This window comes from Perca fluviatilis, chromosome 8, assembly GCF_010015445.1.
Source record: "Perca fluviatilis chromosome 8, GENO_Pfluv_1.0, whole genome shotgun sequence".
NCBI classification, from domain to species: Eukaryota; Metazoa; Chordata; class Actinopteri; order Perciformes; family Percidae; genus Perca; species Perca fluviatilis.
In genome coordinates, this window is record NC_053119.1 from 32,482,221 (window position 1) to 32,501,030 (window position 18,810).

Sequence of the window (18,810 nt, forward strand, 5' to 3'; positions counted from 1 at the left end):
AATCAAAAACAGAAAAAGGACCATTTGTTCTGCTTTTGTCCTAAATTACACAATTTTGGAAAATGAGAGTGATCAGTTTCTTATTTTATAAAGTATTGAGTATCCTGGGTGTTTGTACATGAGGTGTTTAGGCAGGATAGATTATTGTGAGGCACCAAATTATATTTGCCTAAGAAGGTATTATTTGTTGTCCATAAAATGTAAAATAAATGTAATGTTGATTAGTGTACTTAAAAACAAAAGAAGAAAGCTTATATCCTATTTTTTTCTTTTCTTTTCAGTTTGGGTGGGGGTTGACATTGCTTTTTTGTATTTGTGGATAACTTGTATTGTGACAGCTACGATACGTATATGTAATGTAATATTTTTGTGTTGTTGTGGTTTTATTGGATCATTATAATTGAGAAAAGCTAATTTTTTTAACTTCTGCAGCACCATGTCTAACACTGAAAACCTTCCACAGTTGTCTGTGAAATGTGGCATGAGTGAAACACAGTCATTATTCCTGGAAAGAGACAAGACATTTGACATTTAAGTTTTTCAAATGTCATCTTCAGTGCTGCCAGCACCAACATTAAAATTCCATTTAGCTCCAGTGTGAGTTGGCATTAGAAGTCTGAGAGGCCAACATCTCCAAACCTCTGCAAATAAAACTAAAAACTAAATCTAAACTTGCAAACTATCTATATTGCTAGTTACCAATAGCCTATGGTTAAGTGAAAAAATGTTGTTATTGTTATTTTTTTTAAATAATGTGGGTGAATAAATCCTTTAATAGCCAGTTGCATCTCTGAGCAACTCTGGACCTGGCTTAATTAGATTCCAAATGAATCTTGGACGCATTTACATCTCCATTTTTTGCAGGTCTACTTCTTGTAAAGGATGCTTTATTACTTTGGGTGTATACTTATGTCAATTGTATATAGGCCTACTTGACTATCCTTGATGTTAAATTGTTTTCAAGAAGGTGTCAAAAATCTAATCAATCTTTAAGAATTCTAAACTTGACTATGTGCAGTCATGGCCTCCAAAGTTGAACCAATGCAAAATTAAACGCAAATGACAAACAGTGACGCCTCGAGGTTGGTTGTGGTTGAGGTTATGCAGCCAGAAAGCTCAGTTGAGCACCGTCCAGTGCTTCAAAAAACATGAAATATATTCCTTTAATGATATATCTTAGGGAATCAAATACTACAAAAATAATAATCAAAAGAGGGATGTCAAAAGAGGGATCAAAAGATAAATTGCATTTTGTAGTCAATATTATATAAAAATTATTACAAACCCCTGTCTGTTTACTGAAGTACAATAATGTCCTGTCCTCTGTACTCAAAGCAATATGACTGAAATATGTAAACGTCTTTGCTGCTATTTATGTCTATATATGTCGTCTTTTGCTGTTTTCTTCGGATGGCTGTGGAGACACGGAGATCATAAATTATTAATATGTGCCACTATGAAACGTCCCCTATGGATGGTGTTCGAGAGTGACGACCTCGGGCCTCAATGCTCCATGAATGAATTAAAAGTTCCCTCCTTGATGCAAAAACGGCGGCGGCGGCGCAGCGCTGCGGTCCAGCTGTGTGCTCCGGTTGCGTGTTTGGGGACGTGACTTCGGTTAGGGCCTGTGTGCTACTACACTGATTATTTAAATACAACATAGACATATATAAAGTGCAGTCAGAACATCAATCCCCTCAGAGAACATCCCCAGACGCGTCTAAAAGGACAGCCATATGGCCTAGAACACAGCTGTTGTTTTATCACGTATCAACAGAGGTGAAATCTTCCACACACTGATATTCTCCTAAACTGGCAAATCAAGAACTGCATAAGGCTAATAATATGGTAAATCAAGCGAGCTTGAGACTGTAATGGGAGTATGAACATCCAGCGCCACTCAAGCTGCTGGACTTGTGGTGTTTAAATGGTTTATTTGTATGATTAATCTTACAGGTTGGATAATAAACACAGCATCAGTGGCTTACCGTCAGCGGCCAAGGAGCTCTGCAGCATCAGCATCAGCACCGCGCCGATGGTCACAAACCACCGAGCCAGCATCCCAAACAGCGCTCGCGTCCTCTTCCCGTTACTTGGCGAACAGACGGCCACCATCCCCGCATTCAGGATCCATGCCCTCGGAGAGGAAGAGCGGAGGTCTCCTTTATTTTTTACCCCTCCAACCCCGGGGTCACTGCTGCCGCTGTTGGAGAGGAGCACATGTTTTGGAGCCATTGGTCAACCAATTAATCCTGAAGGGAAAACAAACGGCGCTGCTGTGGCGAAAGGCATCCGATAAACCTGCCCCTGGTGCGGACAAGCAGGGCTCCGCTCTCCATGAGCCTGATGGAGGCTGTGTGGATTAATAAAGGAAACAAAGAGATTTTTCTTTTTCGTTTGCGCGTCTCACTGTGTCTGTGTATACGCGCGCTGTGTGTGAGGTCTGTTGTCCCTACTGCGACCGCAAAAAGCGCTGTCCAAATCTCCGCTTGCAGCTGCATCAATACGAAGATACAATACCGGAAAACAGCCTATGCTGTCTTCAAAGTAAAAGCGTTCAATTTCTCTGGAAGTGCATTTGACATAGGGGCACTTCAACTGTTCTGTTCAGTAGCCTAAATTATATCAGCTTAACAGTTCTAGGCTATATAGTCTTCCGTAGTTCTGGGCAGTTTTTAGTTTGAGAAGATCGTGATTAGGATTATATGGCTTTGAGACACATTTCTTAAAATTACAAACTTGGGGCATGGAGTTTGAAAGAGGTAGGAGTTTTCTAGGCAGGTATGCTCAAGCACAAAACAACGCCATAAAGCTGCTGCCTGCATCAAGGGGAAATTATCTATATAGTTATCTGATTATTTGTTGTTAAAGACCCATGGTTCCTACTCAGATGTTTTATAATGTTAATGAGCATGATATTATGCCCCTATGCCAAAGACTTGGCTGAAGGCGAATGAACTATGTGATCATTGATCTTTTTATAACGTGGAATGTATATTTGTATTTTGATCTATGTGTTAGTACTGCTTGTTACATGTTGTTTGTTGTTAGGTTTTTATCTGTTTTGATGGTATTGTCTGTGTTGTTTATATTGTCTATATTGTCGTTTTATCTCCCTTGCCCAGGGACCACAGATGTAAATTAGCTGTATAGCTAACTCTGGTACAGGGCCTGAACTGTGCATGGTCCCTGACAAATAAAATACAAAAATGCTAAAAGAATTATCAGTTTACCTGCTTACACATCCTGCCAATGTGTTCATCTTCATTTATAAACTAAAGCATACAATCCAGATTTGCTTGTAAAATACAATAAAATATTGTCGTCCGTCCGTATAATAATTGTTGGCATGTTTTTATACATCATGTTTTAATGTTAAATATTTACATGTGGCACACTGAATCCTTATTGTATCTGTGGATGGCTACCTTAGTGACTACCTTACCTATAGGCCACTTAGCATATCATTAATGTATTTTTTTCACTAGTAGGCTGATTTATGTTTGCTAATAATATTTTGGATTCATGTTAAGATGTTTACATTTTTGAAAAAACTTATTATAAATAATAAAAATGTGGTAGCCCCCCTACAGTAGGAGACCCCCTGTTGAAGATCCCTGGGCTAGATCACTAACTTTGCACTGAAGAAATGTTTGTAGCCTACCTTAACTTAAAAAAAAGTGTTAGTAAAAAGGCAATAGGCCTAATTCTTTTGTGGCAAGATAAAAAATAAATAAATTGCATGGTAAAATGCCTAACTTCCTGTCTTGTTTCTGCTAGTTTTGGCTAGCTTGACGCAGCTTCTAGTAGGTAGAAACAGACTGCGTGTTTGGTGTAATTATGGTTAAAATGACAGCAACTGACTGGTCATAACGGTCCGACTAAAACTCCACGTCTTAAACGCAGATGAGAGAAGAGACAACTACAGCCTGCCATTAAGCACGATGCATCATTAAAGGACCAAAGATCAAGACGGTGACGCCACCGCTGCTATGCTGTAAGATGTTTTGGCAGATGTGAGTTCAGCAGGAGGCAGGCGACCCCTGGTGGGAGCTGAGGGCACAATACTGCCTGTCACAGAAGTAGGAAGGCCTGTTCCCATTGAGTCCAATTTACTGTTGAAGAAATAATGGTGAAATCATTATTTTGCCGCTGAAACACCCTAGTGCCCTAACCCTGTAACCACTGGTAATGTCATCATTAAAATGCATTAGCCTAACCGGTAACACTTTATAATATGGTACACAAAAATGTGAGTTGTTACTAAGGAATGAGTGAAGAATTAATCAGGAATTAGCTGACAATGAGTCGCTAATGAGTCATTCCTGAATAACTGTGATTCAAGGATTATAAATAGTGCCCTACATAACTAGAGAACTAGTCTCGCATTGCCAAACCTATCTCCACAGCGCTGTGGAGTAAGGTCTGGCTACACCAAACATACATTCTGGGATAGGAAAAAAAAAACATCATTAACATTCATCACTAGCAACAGTCTCTAATCGGTCCAAATACGTCATAGTGAGATAGTAAATGCCGTAAACAAATTCTTCATAATTCTTTACAATCATTCACTGACAGAACCAAGCAGGTCTGCCTTACTGCACAATCCAAATTTTCGTCAAAACTCACCATTTTCAGCATGTTGCTTGCTTGGTAACTCACAGTTTGTTGTTGTTTCCCATTGCAACGGGACTTTGAGAACGGCAACACAGAAAGCAGAAGGTGAGGGACAAAGCCTGACTCGGGCTTTATCCTGGAAATGTACTTCCGTTGATCCACACCACTAGAGAACAAACCAGGATTATTGTATTCTACTGTATTAATAAATCACGAGCAAAGAAGCTGGATGCACAAAATCAGCTACTTCACAGACGACACGTTGCTAGTGGCAGAGGTTTCATACAATCACTGACTACTATATGCCAGGATCCTCCTAGAAGTTCAGCTCAGCTATTAAAACAATCATTCCACAGCAGCTGGTGGAAAAGCTGAAGCTGTAGGACACTGGCACCTGCAATTGCGTCTTTAACTTTTTGACGCAGCAGACTTTCAGGATGGGTAGCAGGTATATCAAGAACCATCACTTAGAGCACTGGCTCACCCCAAGGTTGTGTCCTGAGTCCTCTGCCATTCAGTCTGCTCACCCATGACTGCACTGCCAGACAAGCAACAATTACATCAGCAAGTTATCTGATGACACAACAGTGGTAGGTCTCATCAGTGATAACAATACATCGGCATACAGGATGGAGGTGGAGCTGCTTACAGAGTGGATGCCGGTCTCATAACCTCACCCTCAACATGGACAAGACGAAGAAGATGGCTAGTTGATTTCAGGAGGGCTGGCAAACACCATTATACACCGTTTGACGGTGCTGCTGTGGAGAGGGTCAGCAGCGTGAAGTCCTTGGAAGTTCACCTAGCGGCAGCCTGACCTCAACGAACAACAACACAGCAGTCATCAAAAGAGCACAGCAGCTGCTCTACCCCCTCTGGAGACTCAGAAAAGCAGGTCTCCCCACTGTTCACCCTACCCCCTTCTACAGGGGCACCATTGAAAGCATACTGACCTACAGTATCACTTCCTGGTTTGGGAGCTGCAAGGCCTACGAACAAAGACAGCTTAACAGGATAGCGAAGACAGGCAGTAGGATCATGCGTGCCCCCGTCCGTTTCCCATGGCCGCGGGAACTAGGGGTGTGGAGGGTGCTGCAGCACCCTCTAGCGAAAGGACAAACTACTACAACCATAATTCAAAAAAAAAGAAATTCATCAATTCAAAAAATTGATTATTAATATAAACCTAATCCCTTTCATTACAATAAAATGTAATACGAATTAATCTGAATCTGAATCTGCTGATTTTGCCAAGAGGGAGGCGCACCGCGCGCCTCTGACGCTCATTCATGAGTGAAGATAGTTGTGGAAACTTTCCCGGCTGGTCAACAGTAGGCTACAGAAGTTAGCTAGCCATGGCGCAAAAGTGCATTTTGGATTTCTTTATAAATCATCCACAGGCTAAAAAGCCTAAAAGACCGGAGGCAACTGTAACTGAAAGAAGTAGCAGCAGCACCTCTATACCTGTCACTCCCAGAGTGACCCTGCTAGCAACAGACAACGAGGGAGCTAATCTCGTAAACCAAACTAGCAGCACCTGCGCAGCCGCAGATTGGCTTGCTTCACTTTGATTTGATTTAATATAATTCAGTGATGTGTTTTATACCCTTGTGTTTTGTGGCTTTTGATCTTGTAGTAGGCATATTCTGTACCATTGTCGTAGTTTTGTTCCTATATCCTGCGTTACCCGTGCCTAGTTTGTTCTGTCTTGGATTTTGGACATTATTCTTGTTTTGTTTTTTTTCGCTTGTGGAGCGTGTACCTGTGTTCCAGTTTTATTACCAAAGCTTTAGTACTGTTTTGACCCCACAAATAGCCTTTGTTTTAATAAATATTGATATTTTGTCTTCATCCTGACAATATGGGTATGAAATAAATTTTACTTGGTTGAATAGCGATAACGGTCTATTATTTTCCGGTGTTTTGGGATCAGTAGCCTATAGCAGGCTAATTATTGTCTTGGATAGGCTATTTATAATGAATTGAATCTCTATACAGTTCAATAAATTGTGATGATGCAGTTTGGTGTGTGGTGGTTGACTTTGGCTGAAAACTTCACTCTGGAAAATTTGTCAGCACTCCCAATTCAAAATATGTTCCCGTGGCTTTGCGCCTTTCCAGTCAAGTTTGTTTTTATAGATCACAACTTTTATGTGGGAAGTGATGTACGCCTCTTTCAGGGAGACCCTGAACAGAATCTGAAGGATATTCTCTGCCTCTGACAATCCTGGATGGTGTGTCCCAGACATGCTCGATTGGGTTGATGTCAGGAAGCCAGTCCATCACAGCGATACCTGCGCAAGGAAGGTCATGTACGAGCTGCGAGTTGTGTGGGGACGGTCATTATCTTACATTAAGATGAGGTAATCACTAACACACCTACAAACGGTCTGACAAGGCCATGCTGTACAGTGTTATGCAGGGAGAATATTACCTGCCCATGGACTACAGACGTTAAATACAGTAGTAATTGTGCTAAAACTTGGTACAATGCATCTCTCCTTGTTTTTATACAAGGTTAATCTTTAATTGTGCACTGTCCCTGAATTCATAAAATTACATTACATAAAATAGGGCCTGAGACCACTCGTCTCCTACCATCGTCATGGAGTCCATATCCAACAGTCTGGTTGGTTGGTTCGGTAGCACGGTGGAAGTAAGTTCTGTGATTTCCACGAGACAAGGTGATAAGATATTGGCCTTGTGTAGGCGTTGTCATATGCAAACAACCTTTACTTTGTCTCCTGCTGTACTGCCCAGTCTCCCGGTAATGTCTCCATAGTTGGCTGACACACTTGAAGACGCATCAAACTGACGAGCTACCACCCAAACCCCTTTACTCAGTTGAACTGCTGACAACCTGTCTGGTCCAAATGCCGTCTGACACCGCCAACGACCATCAGGAGACATCCAGCAATCACCATAGAGAAAACATCACCCTGCCCATAGATGGGATAATTAGCTAATGAAAATAACACAAATATACTGAACACAGCCACTTCTATCGACATTGTTTTCACTTCAGATCATTTAAACATGAACTCTTCTGTAGCTAAAAGAAGCCCCTTTTATGCTAGACCAGGTATGCCATTCTAAAAGTATGTTCCTTTAATTTTCTTTGAGTAGTGTATTACTGTATTTTACGCAATTATCACTTCATAGTTCATGTCTTTGGATACACTTAATAATAAACATTGAAAGCTCACCTTTATTGCAGCCACACACTTAAAGTAATACCTGTACATGACATGTATATCAATAAAGACAACAGCGACTGAAGCAAAAGATCTTTTTTAATTCAAAGTGAATCTTGACATAGTACACCATCAATTCATAATTTGACACTCACCAATAAGAGTCACCAAGAAGGAACCCGCTTTTTGTGACAAGGTACATAAGGCTTCATCACATTGAAACTCACTGAGAACTAGAGGGGGGGAAAGAAAACGACCGCAAACTGGTAAGACACACATTACATCCAAACAATAATCATTTCCCCAGTCCTCATATTGTTGTATATTGCACAGTGCAGGTGCTACATGTCAAAACTAGTGTAGCATATAAGAATACAATAAAATCAAAAAAAATAAAAATCATAAAGCCACACAGATCTACACACATATTTAGAACAGTAACAGTTTCGATTTAGCAATTATGTCTACATATTTGTGTCTAACTACAATTGTCAACCCGATAATTAGATAGTCGTGGTACAAAATCTACCTAAAACATTTCTTAGGAATCTGATTTTGCACAATTTATTTCTCAGCCCAGTACCCAAATGAGATGCTCAGACCCATGTTTGTGGAGCTGGTGGTTTTGTCATGCTAGGGCCCAAAAAAAGCAGGCCTTAATTTCTGAAAACAGATTCCAACCTAAAATCTAGATGCACTGGACCGAATCCTTGTTTATTGCCATATCCCCAAAATGTCCCCAATGTTTTAGTATTTAAACAGTTCTAAGGCTTGCACTGTTGCTTAAGGCTGCTGGACTCTGTGTGCTTGTTGAGCTTTAGATCTGGGACTGTGTGACCCTCTGCTGACTTTGATGATGCAACTGTCAAGGCTGCATGGTGGCGGGATTATCTATCATAAGCAATCAACCCAAATTGGTGGGGGATTACAGCGTGGGACATCACTGAGGTGGGACATGTGTTCATCTCATCACAGGTGCTAAGCTGACAGAAATAATAAAGCCATATGGGAATCACCGAGAGGCTGTACACCACAGGGTTAAAAGAAAAAACAGAACATTTTCCTTGAAGTAAAGTAAAGATTACTGTGGTATGACACACACACACACACACACATTAATTATAATTCTAGGCTGTACTGCAAGTGCATCCTCTCATTTGTTTAAGCATCGTCAACATAGTAGCATATTAGACGATCACACAAAATACACCCATTGCTTAAGCAACATAGCAAAAACATTACAATGTTATACATTAAGTAGAGTAGCACCATGACAAAATATATTTGCTCAGTTTCATGTCATAACGAACTTTTCTTGTTTTTACAAGATAATTTTCCCAATATAACAAGATATTGTTTAGATATGACATTTTCTCATCTTTACTAGATACCAAATTACTCCTTAACGCTTTATCTTGTTATATCCCAAAACATTCTTTGTATTTTAATAAAACCAACCATCTTGGTTCAACATTATAGGATCTTGTAAAAATTAGATAGGTTTATGTTATAATAACAAGAAACTGAGCAGGTTTTTTTTGTTATGGTAGCAACAATACACTGACGTAGATGGAGATGAGACAACTTTGGACCTAAAATTTGAGTTTGATTGATGGATAAAGCATTTTGAAAGAACCCCTGACTAAAACACATGGTGATATCAACCTATGGTATTAGCTGCATACAAGAACTATCAACATCCCAACACAAGATAAGAGAATACGCTGTGCAGCCATTGGAAATGCAACAAATAACTCATTTGCAAAGCAAAAACAGATGTCTCGAGTTCCACAAATACATTCATGGTGTGATAATAAAGCTTTGCATTTGTGTATATTCAGGCCCTAGGTTTTTTCAGTACTGCAAGGTGTTCTTGGTGAGCTCAATGAAACATTCCCTGACTTGTACTTTCTTAGGATTATGTAAAAAAGAGATTGTTTCCAGACCTTATCTTTGTCGAACAAACAACTTTGGGGTTTCGTGATGTGAAAATAGGAGCTGATCCCCTTAGAAGGATCTAGTCTACAAATTTCTGACTGCTGTGATATCAATGCAAGATGTCATCTGTCAGCCACTTGTTTGAAGAAAGGCACTAGTTGTACAGTATGCAGAGTTGCAAATACAGTCCAAAAACGGAAATAAAAGCCATATAATCAGAAGAAAACGAGAAAAACTCTTAATACATCAACAACAAACCGGTTACAGAATTAAACAGTGAACCCAGCCTATGTTTGGAATACTGATGCTAAATGCACACGCACACAAAAAAAAACACACCAAAAAGCAACAGAATAAAAAAAAAAGGAAAACTCATAACTTCCATTACAGCAGTTTACAATCACTTCAAAACAACAAAGCCAATATACAGAGGCACTAGCATATAGGAATATCGTTCAATATACTACAAAAAAAACACTTCTAATGTATCTAGTCATCAGAACTACAATACAAAAGAACAAAAGAGAGAATGCAGGCTAGAATGAGATTATTCCTCTAAATTCACAGCTACGAAGTGGCAGATAATCGGTACATAGCAGCTTATTATCTATACATTCCAAATACAATTTGCCAAATATAGCTCAGAAAAATAAAACCTCAACCTCATCCTGATTTTTAAAATAGAGATCTCACAATATATTCCAATGATGATAACTGCAACAGTATGCTGGAGGTGAAAGGAGAAATAGTATTGACCATGCTTCAGAAATGATTGATGAACAGTCTTTGGTGCTGATAACAGGAACATACCAGCTGATATGACAGGTAAAGACGCAGCTCTACTACACACTGGAAATCAAAAACACAAAACCAAAAAAAATAATAATCAAGGCTATGCATCCACCCTGAAGGAATGTATTAAAACTGACAACAGGCTTCAATACATGGACAAAAAGGTTTGTTTCACACTAATATTTAAAACAATTACCGATACACCGTTAACACTCAATAGCCCAGCAATGATACTGTAAGTTGATAGGTTATTTCAAACACTGAGAAGCATTTAAAAGTAAAAACATGAAACAATCTTTTTTTGTCTATACCACTCCCAAAAATTAAAACATAAATGCATTAATACAAGTCTAGCCTAAATGCTAAATAATAAAAACACAGCAACCCAGAGGCTATCTAGATTGTATTGCAGTTACAGTAAACAGTGACAATACTGTTGTGAATTAAGTACTATAGTGAATAGAAATCGATTATCAAAATATCAAATCACTCTTTATGTACATAAAAAGCTCATTCAGTCAAAGCCCTAAATGTGCAGCCTCTAGCTAAAGTAAATACATTCTCTGAGTTAGAAAGCAAACTGAAGTCCAACATTTGCTAATATTAAAAACATAACCACAAGCATTATTTATCCAATAAGCCCATCATATTCAGAGTCTAAAAGGTTAAGTGCTGCAAGCCCATTTAAATTTCCAACCTATAATCTCCTGAAGTAATGTCATAGACTCTGGTTTTAAGGCACTAGGCGATGGCAGCAGTGAAGTCTGCCTCAAACAAAGACAGAAGCTTTCAATCCAGGTTAATAATAAGACTGGGATGGCTTAACAAACAGATCTGACCAGCTAGCACATGCTACAAGATAAGAAAGATAAAGGGTAGGGGAGGCTGAGCGCATTGACAGCAACAACAAATGATTTCCCATCTCCAATTAGATCATACTCTCTGAAACAACTCTCTCAAAAAACAGGAGGTAATGTACAAAGAACACATTCTTAATTAAAATATCCTTATCATCATACTTTGTGAATTCATTCCCTCCTGTGACACTATCTTATAAAGCTATGCAAATTTTATCAATCACTGTTTCCTCCGTTGACTGACATGATTTCTCAGGAGGTCTTTTCAGAGCTGAAGTTGCTCTGACAATCAAACACGACTTGACTTTTGACGATAACCTCCAGATTACAGAGGCTGTGAATTTCTTTATCCTCGAAACACCATAAAACATTATCTTCAGCATTGTTAATTTTGTTTTCTTTCTCAATCCCCTATGATACATTGTTATCCATTCTCCTCGTTAACCATATTTTCCTCTTCCTCATAATGACAAGTGTCCATTTTGTGCTCTGCTGCTAGCTCTTCCTGCCCAGGTTGCAGCCCCAGTCCATTTCCCGAAGCCCTTCCTCACCAGAAGGTACTGCTGCGGCCATGTTCTGCTCCTCAGATATACGAGAACTGGGGGTGGTGGCTGAGCTTGGTGGGGCTCAGAGGGAAGCCTGTGTAGGTGGCCGGGGAGGTCATGTAAGGGTGAGGAGGAGGGAAGGGAGGCTTGTACTGGTGGGGGTGGTGGGCGTAGCCGGGCTGGTGATGCGGATGGATGGTTGGGGAAGGGAGGAGCCTGTGTGGTTGGGGAACGGGATGTCCAGGGTGGATGTGTAGTGCTGACCAGTTGAACTGGTGGGAGAGACTGTAGGCGGGAGGGGGTGGAGGGGTGGATGGATGGAAGGGGAGGGGGAGGGAGGGGCGCGTGGGGGGGTGATGGGAGGGGGGGGGGGGGGGGGGGTGGGGGGGGGGGGGGGGGGGGGTGTGGGGGGGGGGGGGGGGGGGGGGGGGCGCCCGGGTTGGGCTGTTTGTTTTTTTTTTTTTTTTTTTTTTTTTTTTTTTTCTTTCCCCCCCCCTCTCCCCTCTTTTTTAACCGTGACGGCTGCACCTGAGAAAGAGAATAGACCAGCTCAATGAGAATCTGTTAACCATCCAGACTCTATACAGTCTGTTAAAGGAATAGTTTTGACATTTTGGGAAATGCTCATTTGATATCACTCTTGTCTATCCATTCAGTATGAAGCTGGAGCAGGCAGCTGGCTAGCTTAGCACAAAGACAGGACAGACAGGAGGAAAGAGCTAACCTGACTTATTTACACAAAAGTGTAAAAACAACACGTTGTTGTTTTATGGAGTATATGTGCTGGACTACGTCTTTGCCAGGAACAGAAACTTCTTGGAGTTTTCCTGGCACATAATCGTTTTTAAAACGACAACTTGTTGTTTAAACACTGGTTTTTATTCAGATGTGTGTCTAAGCTAATGCAAGTGAGATTTAAAGGGTGCAGCAGGTAGGTGGATTTTGTCACCTCTGGACAGAGCCGTTTTCCCCTTAACTGACTACTGGCTCTAGATTCATATTTAGTACAGTGTTATCAACAGTGTTTCCTATATGTTGATTTTGTAGTGGCGGCCCGCAATGGCAAAATTTCTGCCGCCACGGTATCAGAAATAGGGCAGACGCACAATGTAGTCGCGGGGGCCTTTTAAATTATCCTGCCGACATAATGTTGGCTGCCGCTCACATTGCAATTTAATTTAACTCCACATACTTTTATGTTGATGTAGTTTATTGTCAAAACATTCGATTTCTTCCGAGTCGACTATTAAAACGAACAGCTCCACCAAAAACGTCACCACGGTGGGTCCGTTCTAATTGGACAAGGTTCAACTTGTCAGTTCTGTCAGCTGATATCAAACATCTGGAAACATTAAAACGGTAAGTGAGTTAGTGTAATATAATATAAATTAGAAATAGTCTATAGATGTAGTTGTAACCCACTCCTCTGTGCGTCTGCCGCCTGGAGGTACCCCTCGGCACTGCTGCGATACTTCTCGTTGTGTTATGTTAGGGGTGAAATGCAGAGAGAAGGGGGCACAGGATGCCAGGTTGAAGATTGTGGCTGAGACCATCAGGTTTTATTGTCACAGAGAAGGCTGGTTCCCTCATCCCCTTAACGGAGTACATACAGTTTTAAAACAAAAATGGCGGCCTACACAGATCAAGTGTAAACTACGGTGGGGGGGTTGTTCGGACAGACCTGCCCCCACTGCTAAAAAACACTGATCAATCTTCTCATCTCACTCTTGGCAGGAAAGCGAATATCCGAAAATGATGAACCATTCCTTTACAGTCCCTGCCTGGTGTTTGAAATTAAATTAAATCTTTCATACAAGCAGAAAAGACAAACCACACAAGTCCACAACATATCAAGGCATTTTAATCAAGCCCTTGAAGGAGACTAGAATATTGTTGTTTGTATCAGACCAGCTATAAAATTACCCAAATGTACTGCTGCTCTGACAAACAATGCCCTAGAGCTCTGCTGCAAAGCACACACAGCCCCATTAATATTCACCAATCGATTTCAAAGTGTTCAGCTCCTTCATAATCCCCCATATATAATAAAGTAAAAGGAAAAGAACTGAACTGACCTGTCCATAGCCCAGAGGGTGCTGATGCTGGTGCTGCCCAGTCACTTTTTTCTGCCGGGACAGGAGGGGGGCGGATGGGAGGAGAGGGAAGGAGGAGGGAGTGCTCTGATGTCCTACGAAGCTGCAGCGGCCTTTGGAACGGGACCAGGACTCTGAGACTGGAGCAGAGAGAAGACATGAGTGAGTCAGGCAAGGACATATATACTGCAAAAATAAATGGCAAGTTTAGTCCACATGGCCTGCAAGACTAAAGACAGTGAAGAAGACCAAAAACTACAAAGACTTCAAACAACAAACAAGCATGCACACCAGAGAGAAAATAGATTCAGATACCTTAGTTCACGGTGTTCTTTCAAGCCATACATACCAGTTTGGAACTTAAGTCCTGCTTTTGTATGTGCAAATCATTATTGACTACTTAAAGTGCCCATATTATGAAAAAAAATCACTTTTTCTGGAATTTGGGGTGTTATTTTGTGTCTCTGGTGCTTCCACACGCATACAAAGCCGAAATGAGCTGGCTAACTGCAACCGTTACCTCGTTCTCAATAGCAAAGCACTGCTACAACACACACAAGTTCACCATAGTCTAAAAAAAAAAATTTCCTATGTCCCCCTTTAAAAAAAAAACCAAACAAAAAACTCTTTTTTTTTATTACCGTGTTGGGAAAAAGATAAAAATAACCCCTCTAATTTTTTTTTTTTTTGAAAAAAAAAGAAAAAACGTTAAAAAAATAAAAAACTTCCATGATCTACATCTGAGCTACTACGCATGTGCGAGTGCAATCAAAGGTAGTACAGAAGAAGAAGAAGAAAAGAGGTCTTACTCTGTAGCTAAAACAGAGACAAGGTGAAAAGAGGATCTGCAGCAGTGAGAGAGAGCTGTGCAGTACAACAAAAATATGGTGTTTTTTGAAAATTAAACCATGTAAACCTATTCTGGTACAACCTTAAAATACAAGTATGAACCTGAAACTGAGCATAATATGGGCGCTTTAAAATATCTCATCTTACTGAGGAATAAAGGCTGCATACATACAAATAACTGATCACATTTACTAATATAGACATGGACATTGTATTTGCATTAACTGAAGCTGAAAGTGGAGTTGCTTTAATACATTCAATGTGTAGCACTTCATATTGCAAAATGAATTATAAATAGGACAAGTAGAATCCTTTAATGGGTGCAGAGTAGCTTTGCCAGGCAGACAAAGGCTAAACAAACAGGCTAAAGAGCAGCATATAATGTGACTTAGCACACTACCAAAAACAAAATATTTGTAGAAACTTGAGAAATGCAAATATGAATTTCTAAAAAATAAATAAATAAAAAAAATAATGAATACTAGAATTTAGCAAATTGTTCTCCTGAGTGCTGACAATCAATGTAGTGGCACCAATCTACAGCTATATTAAACATTTCTGATGGGTCTGTGCAATACACAGTAAAAAAAATTTCACAAACTAAATTTGCGTTTAAAGCAAAAGAAGTCAAACCTGAAAGGACAACAATATCTGAAGACCAATATATCAAACTAATCTGTGAGACACAGCAGCATGTGCATCCAAATCATGAAGCCAACTGAACAAAAACAGCCTGTTTATTTCATGTACAGTCAAATGATAGCCGGAAAAGCTCAGGCTTAGTTGTTGAGTTAACACTTCCACAAATTCTTAACATCTGACACGGATCAGACATTACCTAAACTTTCCTCATGGAGTCCTGTTTAAGGATTTATCAATATTTAAACTATACAGGTATAATCTGAGACTTAGAAGATCCTAGCATTAGAAGTTATGCATTAGATGTGAATGAAACAACAATAGATAAAACCCAACAAATATAGTCGTGAACATGTTCAGGTGTTGACATGTTTCACCCATTTCAAAGACTTGTTCTAGAATTCTAGTTCTAGAACAAGTAGAACATGCTGGCCCAAAAAGAACTATCACTGGACACTACAGAAGCATGCCACACCTTCTGGATTACAGTCGGTGTGGAAGAGCTTTTATATTAGCAGGGCAGTGACCCTAGTAAACACGAGAACATTTCTGCTGCTATTAAACAATCATCAAACATGTCTTTCACTTTTTAACAGTTGGGCATCTTCCAATTCAACACAGCATCATAAAAATAGACAATACAATCCATAAAGTTGGGGAAAGAGAGTGAAACAGAGATTTTTGGCACTCAGAAAAGGCACATGAGGAGCAAAGTTGCTTCTTGGACTCTGATCTGTATCAGTTTTAAATTCACTCCACCATTTATAAAAGAAAATAACATCTGGCGAAAGAAAAGGTGAAGCTGATCTCAGATCAGTGTCTTAAGGGCAACTTTTGCAGCATGGCAAGAACCAGCAGAGAAAGCATAGGCTCTGACTCAACACCAAATTAAATGCATCCACCTTTCCCTTCGGTCCGAGGAACCAACAGACCTCGGACTGGACATGGACATGTTCAGAAAGCATTTCTGCTGTACTCTGGTTGAAGTAAACTCTCCCTCTTCTTCTTTTATATAAAACTTCTGTATCACTGATGCAGGTGTTGTCAAGTAAGGATGGATTTGTTTTAAATACTTAAAACTGCAGTTAAAATATTCGTTTTGAGGGGTTGGTGACAGTTACTTAAGGAATTAACAGGAAAGAAATCTAAATAATTTAATCATCAGCCAAGGTTACTGCTCAGATGAGAAGAGCTTTCATCATTTTACTCTTTCTGGACAGCATCCAAACAAAACTTGGTTTGCCTTGGGATATCTGGTTCACTGAAGCTTACGCTAGATGTTGAAAAATTTCAAACGATGCACACATGTACACACAGGGTTCAAAATTAACTTTTTCATCTACTATCCTCCAAATGGGTAGTGAATGGTCACATTTTAGCAGCCACTCAATAGATTACCTTTGTTTTTTTTTGCCTGGTGAGTGAAGCAAATCTACCAGCCATTTGCATCTTTTACCAGCATTTAGCTGGTAGGTGGTGCTAATTTTGAACCCTGTGTACACATATTTAAAAGACACTGTTTATAACCCTATCTAACTGTGCATGTTTAATAGGTGAGGCACAAACACACAAGCTCCTTATTCTTGGAAACTTTCTTTAAAGAAAACTACTACTTTGATGGAGGGAAGAAGAAGAAGACTCTCGGGCAATGATAGCATTGCCTGCTATGGATGCATCTTTGAGGTATTGGTACAATGTGGCCAGTTCTCTGTTGGTGTCTCTTGATCACCTGTTAAAGCCTCTATGACCCACTAGGGGGCGGTAAGCCCCTACTGCTTCCATATGACCTGTAAAGCACACACCGCCAAAGCACAGGTGACAGACTACATGACAGGTGGCAAGATGAGGACACATGTTGCTACACAAACATTTTCATGAGAGCATTCATTTTTTAGCTTGTAATGACAAAAAATGGTTAAAACCTAAAAATAGACAACACTCCTTTTCTTCTCACCTATAAAATCCATCATACAGTACATAAACATAAAAAAAAGGAATATTTGTTTCCTGTTGTAAAGGTAAATATTTCCACTGACCTGTTCTCTGAACACGCTCCTCTGTCCCTTGACTGTTGTTGTTCTGCACTCTCATTGGTGGAACCACCATTGTCCGGACGCCACGGGGACTCCTGCCCTGCACTGCAGGGTAAGGCATTGGCGCTACGATGGCAGCCAAAGGTGAGCGCTTGTTGTGGTTACTGTTGTCGAGGTAACGGTAAGGACTGTTGCCTCGTGGGGAGGTTGATGTGTCAGACGTGGGAGAGCCTTCCACTGTGTCACAGCCACTCTCGTGGCCATCATCTTCAGACATGCTGATCACAGAGGAAAAGTAACATTAAGATGACTGGAAGTTAGGAGTGCATTTCTCTTTGTAGAACATTATGTTCTTAGTTATTTGGAGATGAAGACACACTTCCAATACCTGTTGGGTCTCTTGCATGGTGAAACCGAGGGGCTGGACTGAAGGGAGTTGGAAGCAAAAGAACTGGTGCTGAGGCTGCTGTCGGGGCTGCTGAGGGAACACACTCTCTCCATAGACACACTGGTGTTTCTGCATGCTTCACACACACACTCCTCTTTACACCTACGGAGATCAAAATTAAGGTTATCATTTCTAAAGCTCATGATAGTAGAATTAAATCCTTCATGGATCACTGACGTTTTAGATTTATAATTTGAATTCCAGATTTTTCTTAGAGCAGACACTGCCTGTTACAGAGGCTCATTTGGCTACTGAAAACTAATATGGGAGGGTCTGACTTTTTTACTACCACTCTGTGCTATATCCGGTGAAGACAAATGTTCAAGCCCATAGAAAGACATAGCGAAGATAAGTGTTAATGAGGTTGATTTTGTTAATCCCATTTTCATTGTCTGTGATGTTACTCACTCGCTCAGACGGCACCGCTGAGGGTCTTCATCCTCTCCGTCAGTCAGTTCACTGCGGATGCTTATCACACTGGGGGCAGGGCTTGGCGTGTCACCCATCAGAACTGCCACATCCCGCTGTTGTTGACTGGACAGGTCCAGCTGGCTGTTACCATTTGGCACCACCTCTTTAAAGCAGCTCACTTCCTTCTCTGCATAATTTTCCTCTTCATCTGTGATTTGAACTCCCGGTTCCCTAGTTTCTACCAGAGGTACCCCCCTCTGAGGCTGCTCTCTTCGTGCTAGTGCCTGTCCAACAACATTGGCCATCTTGGGGGTCCGACATGCTGATATATGGATGTTGCTGGGGTGGGACAAGTTCCTTTAAACAAAATAATTGATATATTAGATATCAA

The 18,810-nt window shown here is 40.5% G+C and overlaps 2 protein-coding genes across 3 annotated transcripts in view; both read right to left on the reverse strand.

Moving 5' to 3' along the window:
- Positions 1-2,493, reverse strand: part of LOC120564289 (UPF0606 protein KIAA1549L-like) — a 176,384-nt gene extending 173,891 nt beyond the window's left edge. Inside the window, exon 1 of the mRNA XM_039809146.1 lies at positions 1,989-2,493. Within this exon, the coding sequence (XP_039665080.1) occupies positions 1,989-2,235 (247 nt within the window). The 5' untranslated portion in view covers positions 2,236-2,493. The remainder of the gene's footprint in view (positions 1-1,988) is intronic.
- Positions 2,494-13,183: 10,690 nt separating this feature from the next.
- LOC120563339 (homeodomain-interacting protein kinase 3-like) overlaps positions 13,184-18,810 on the reverse strand; it is a 53,441-nt gene continuing 47,814 nt past the window's right edge. Inside the window, exons 14-17 of one of the 2 annotated variants that reach the window (XM_039807454.1) lie at positions 18,417-18,776; positions 17,949-18,110; positions 17,564-17,838; positions 13,184-14,179 (exon numbers count right to left, since the gene is read on the reverse strand). In XM_039807454.1, coding sequence (XP_039663388.1) covers positions 13,935-14,179; positions 17,564-17,838; positions 17,949-18,110; positions 18,417-18,776 — 1,042 coding nt within the window. In that variant the 3' untranslated portion in view covers positions 13,184-13,934. The remainder of the gene's footprint in view (positions 14,180-17,563; positions 17,839-17,948; positions 18,111-18,416; positions 18,777-18,810) is intronic. The other variant, XM_039807453.1, reaches the window with a different exon arrangement.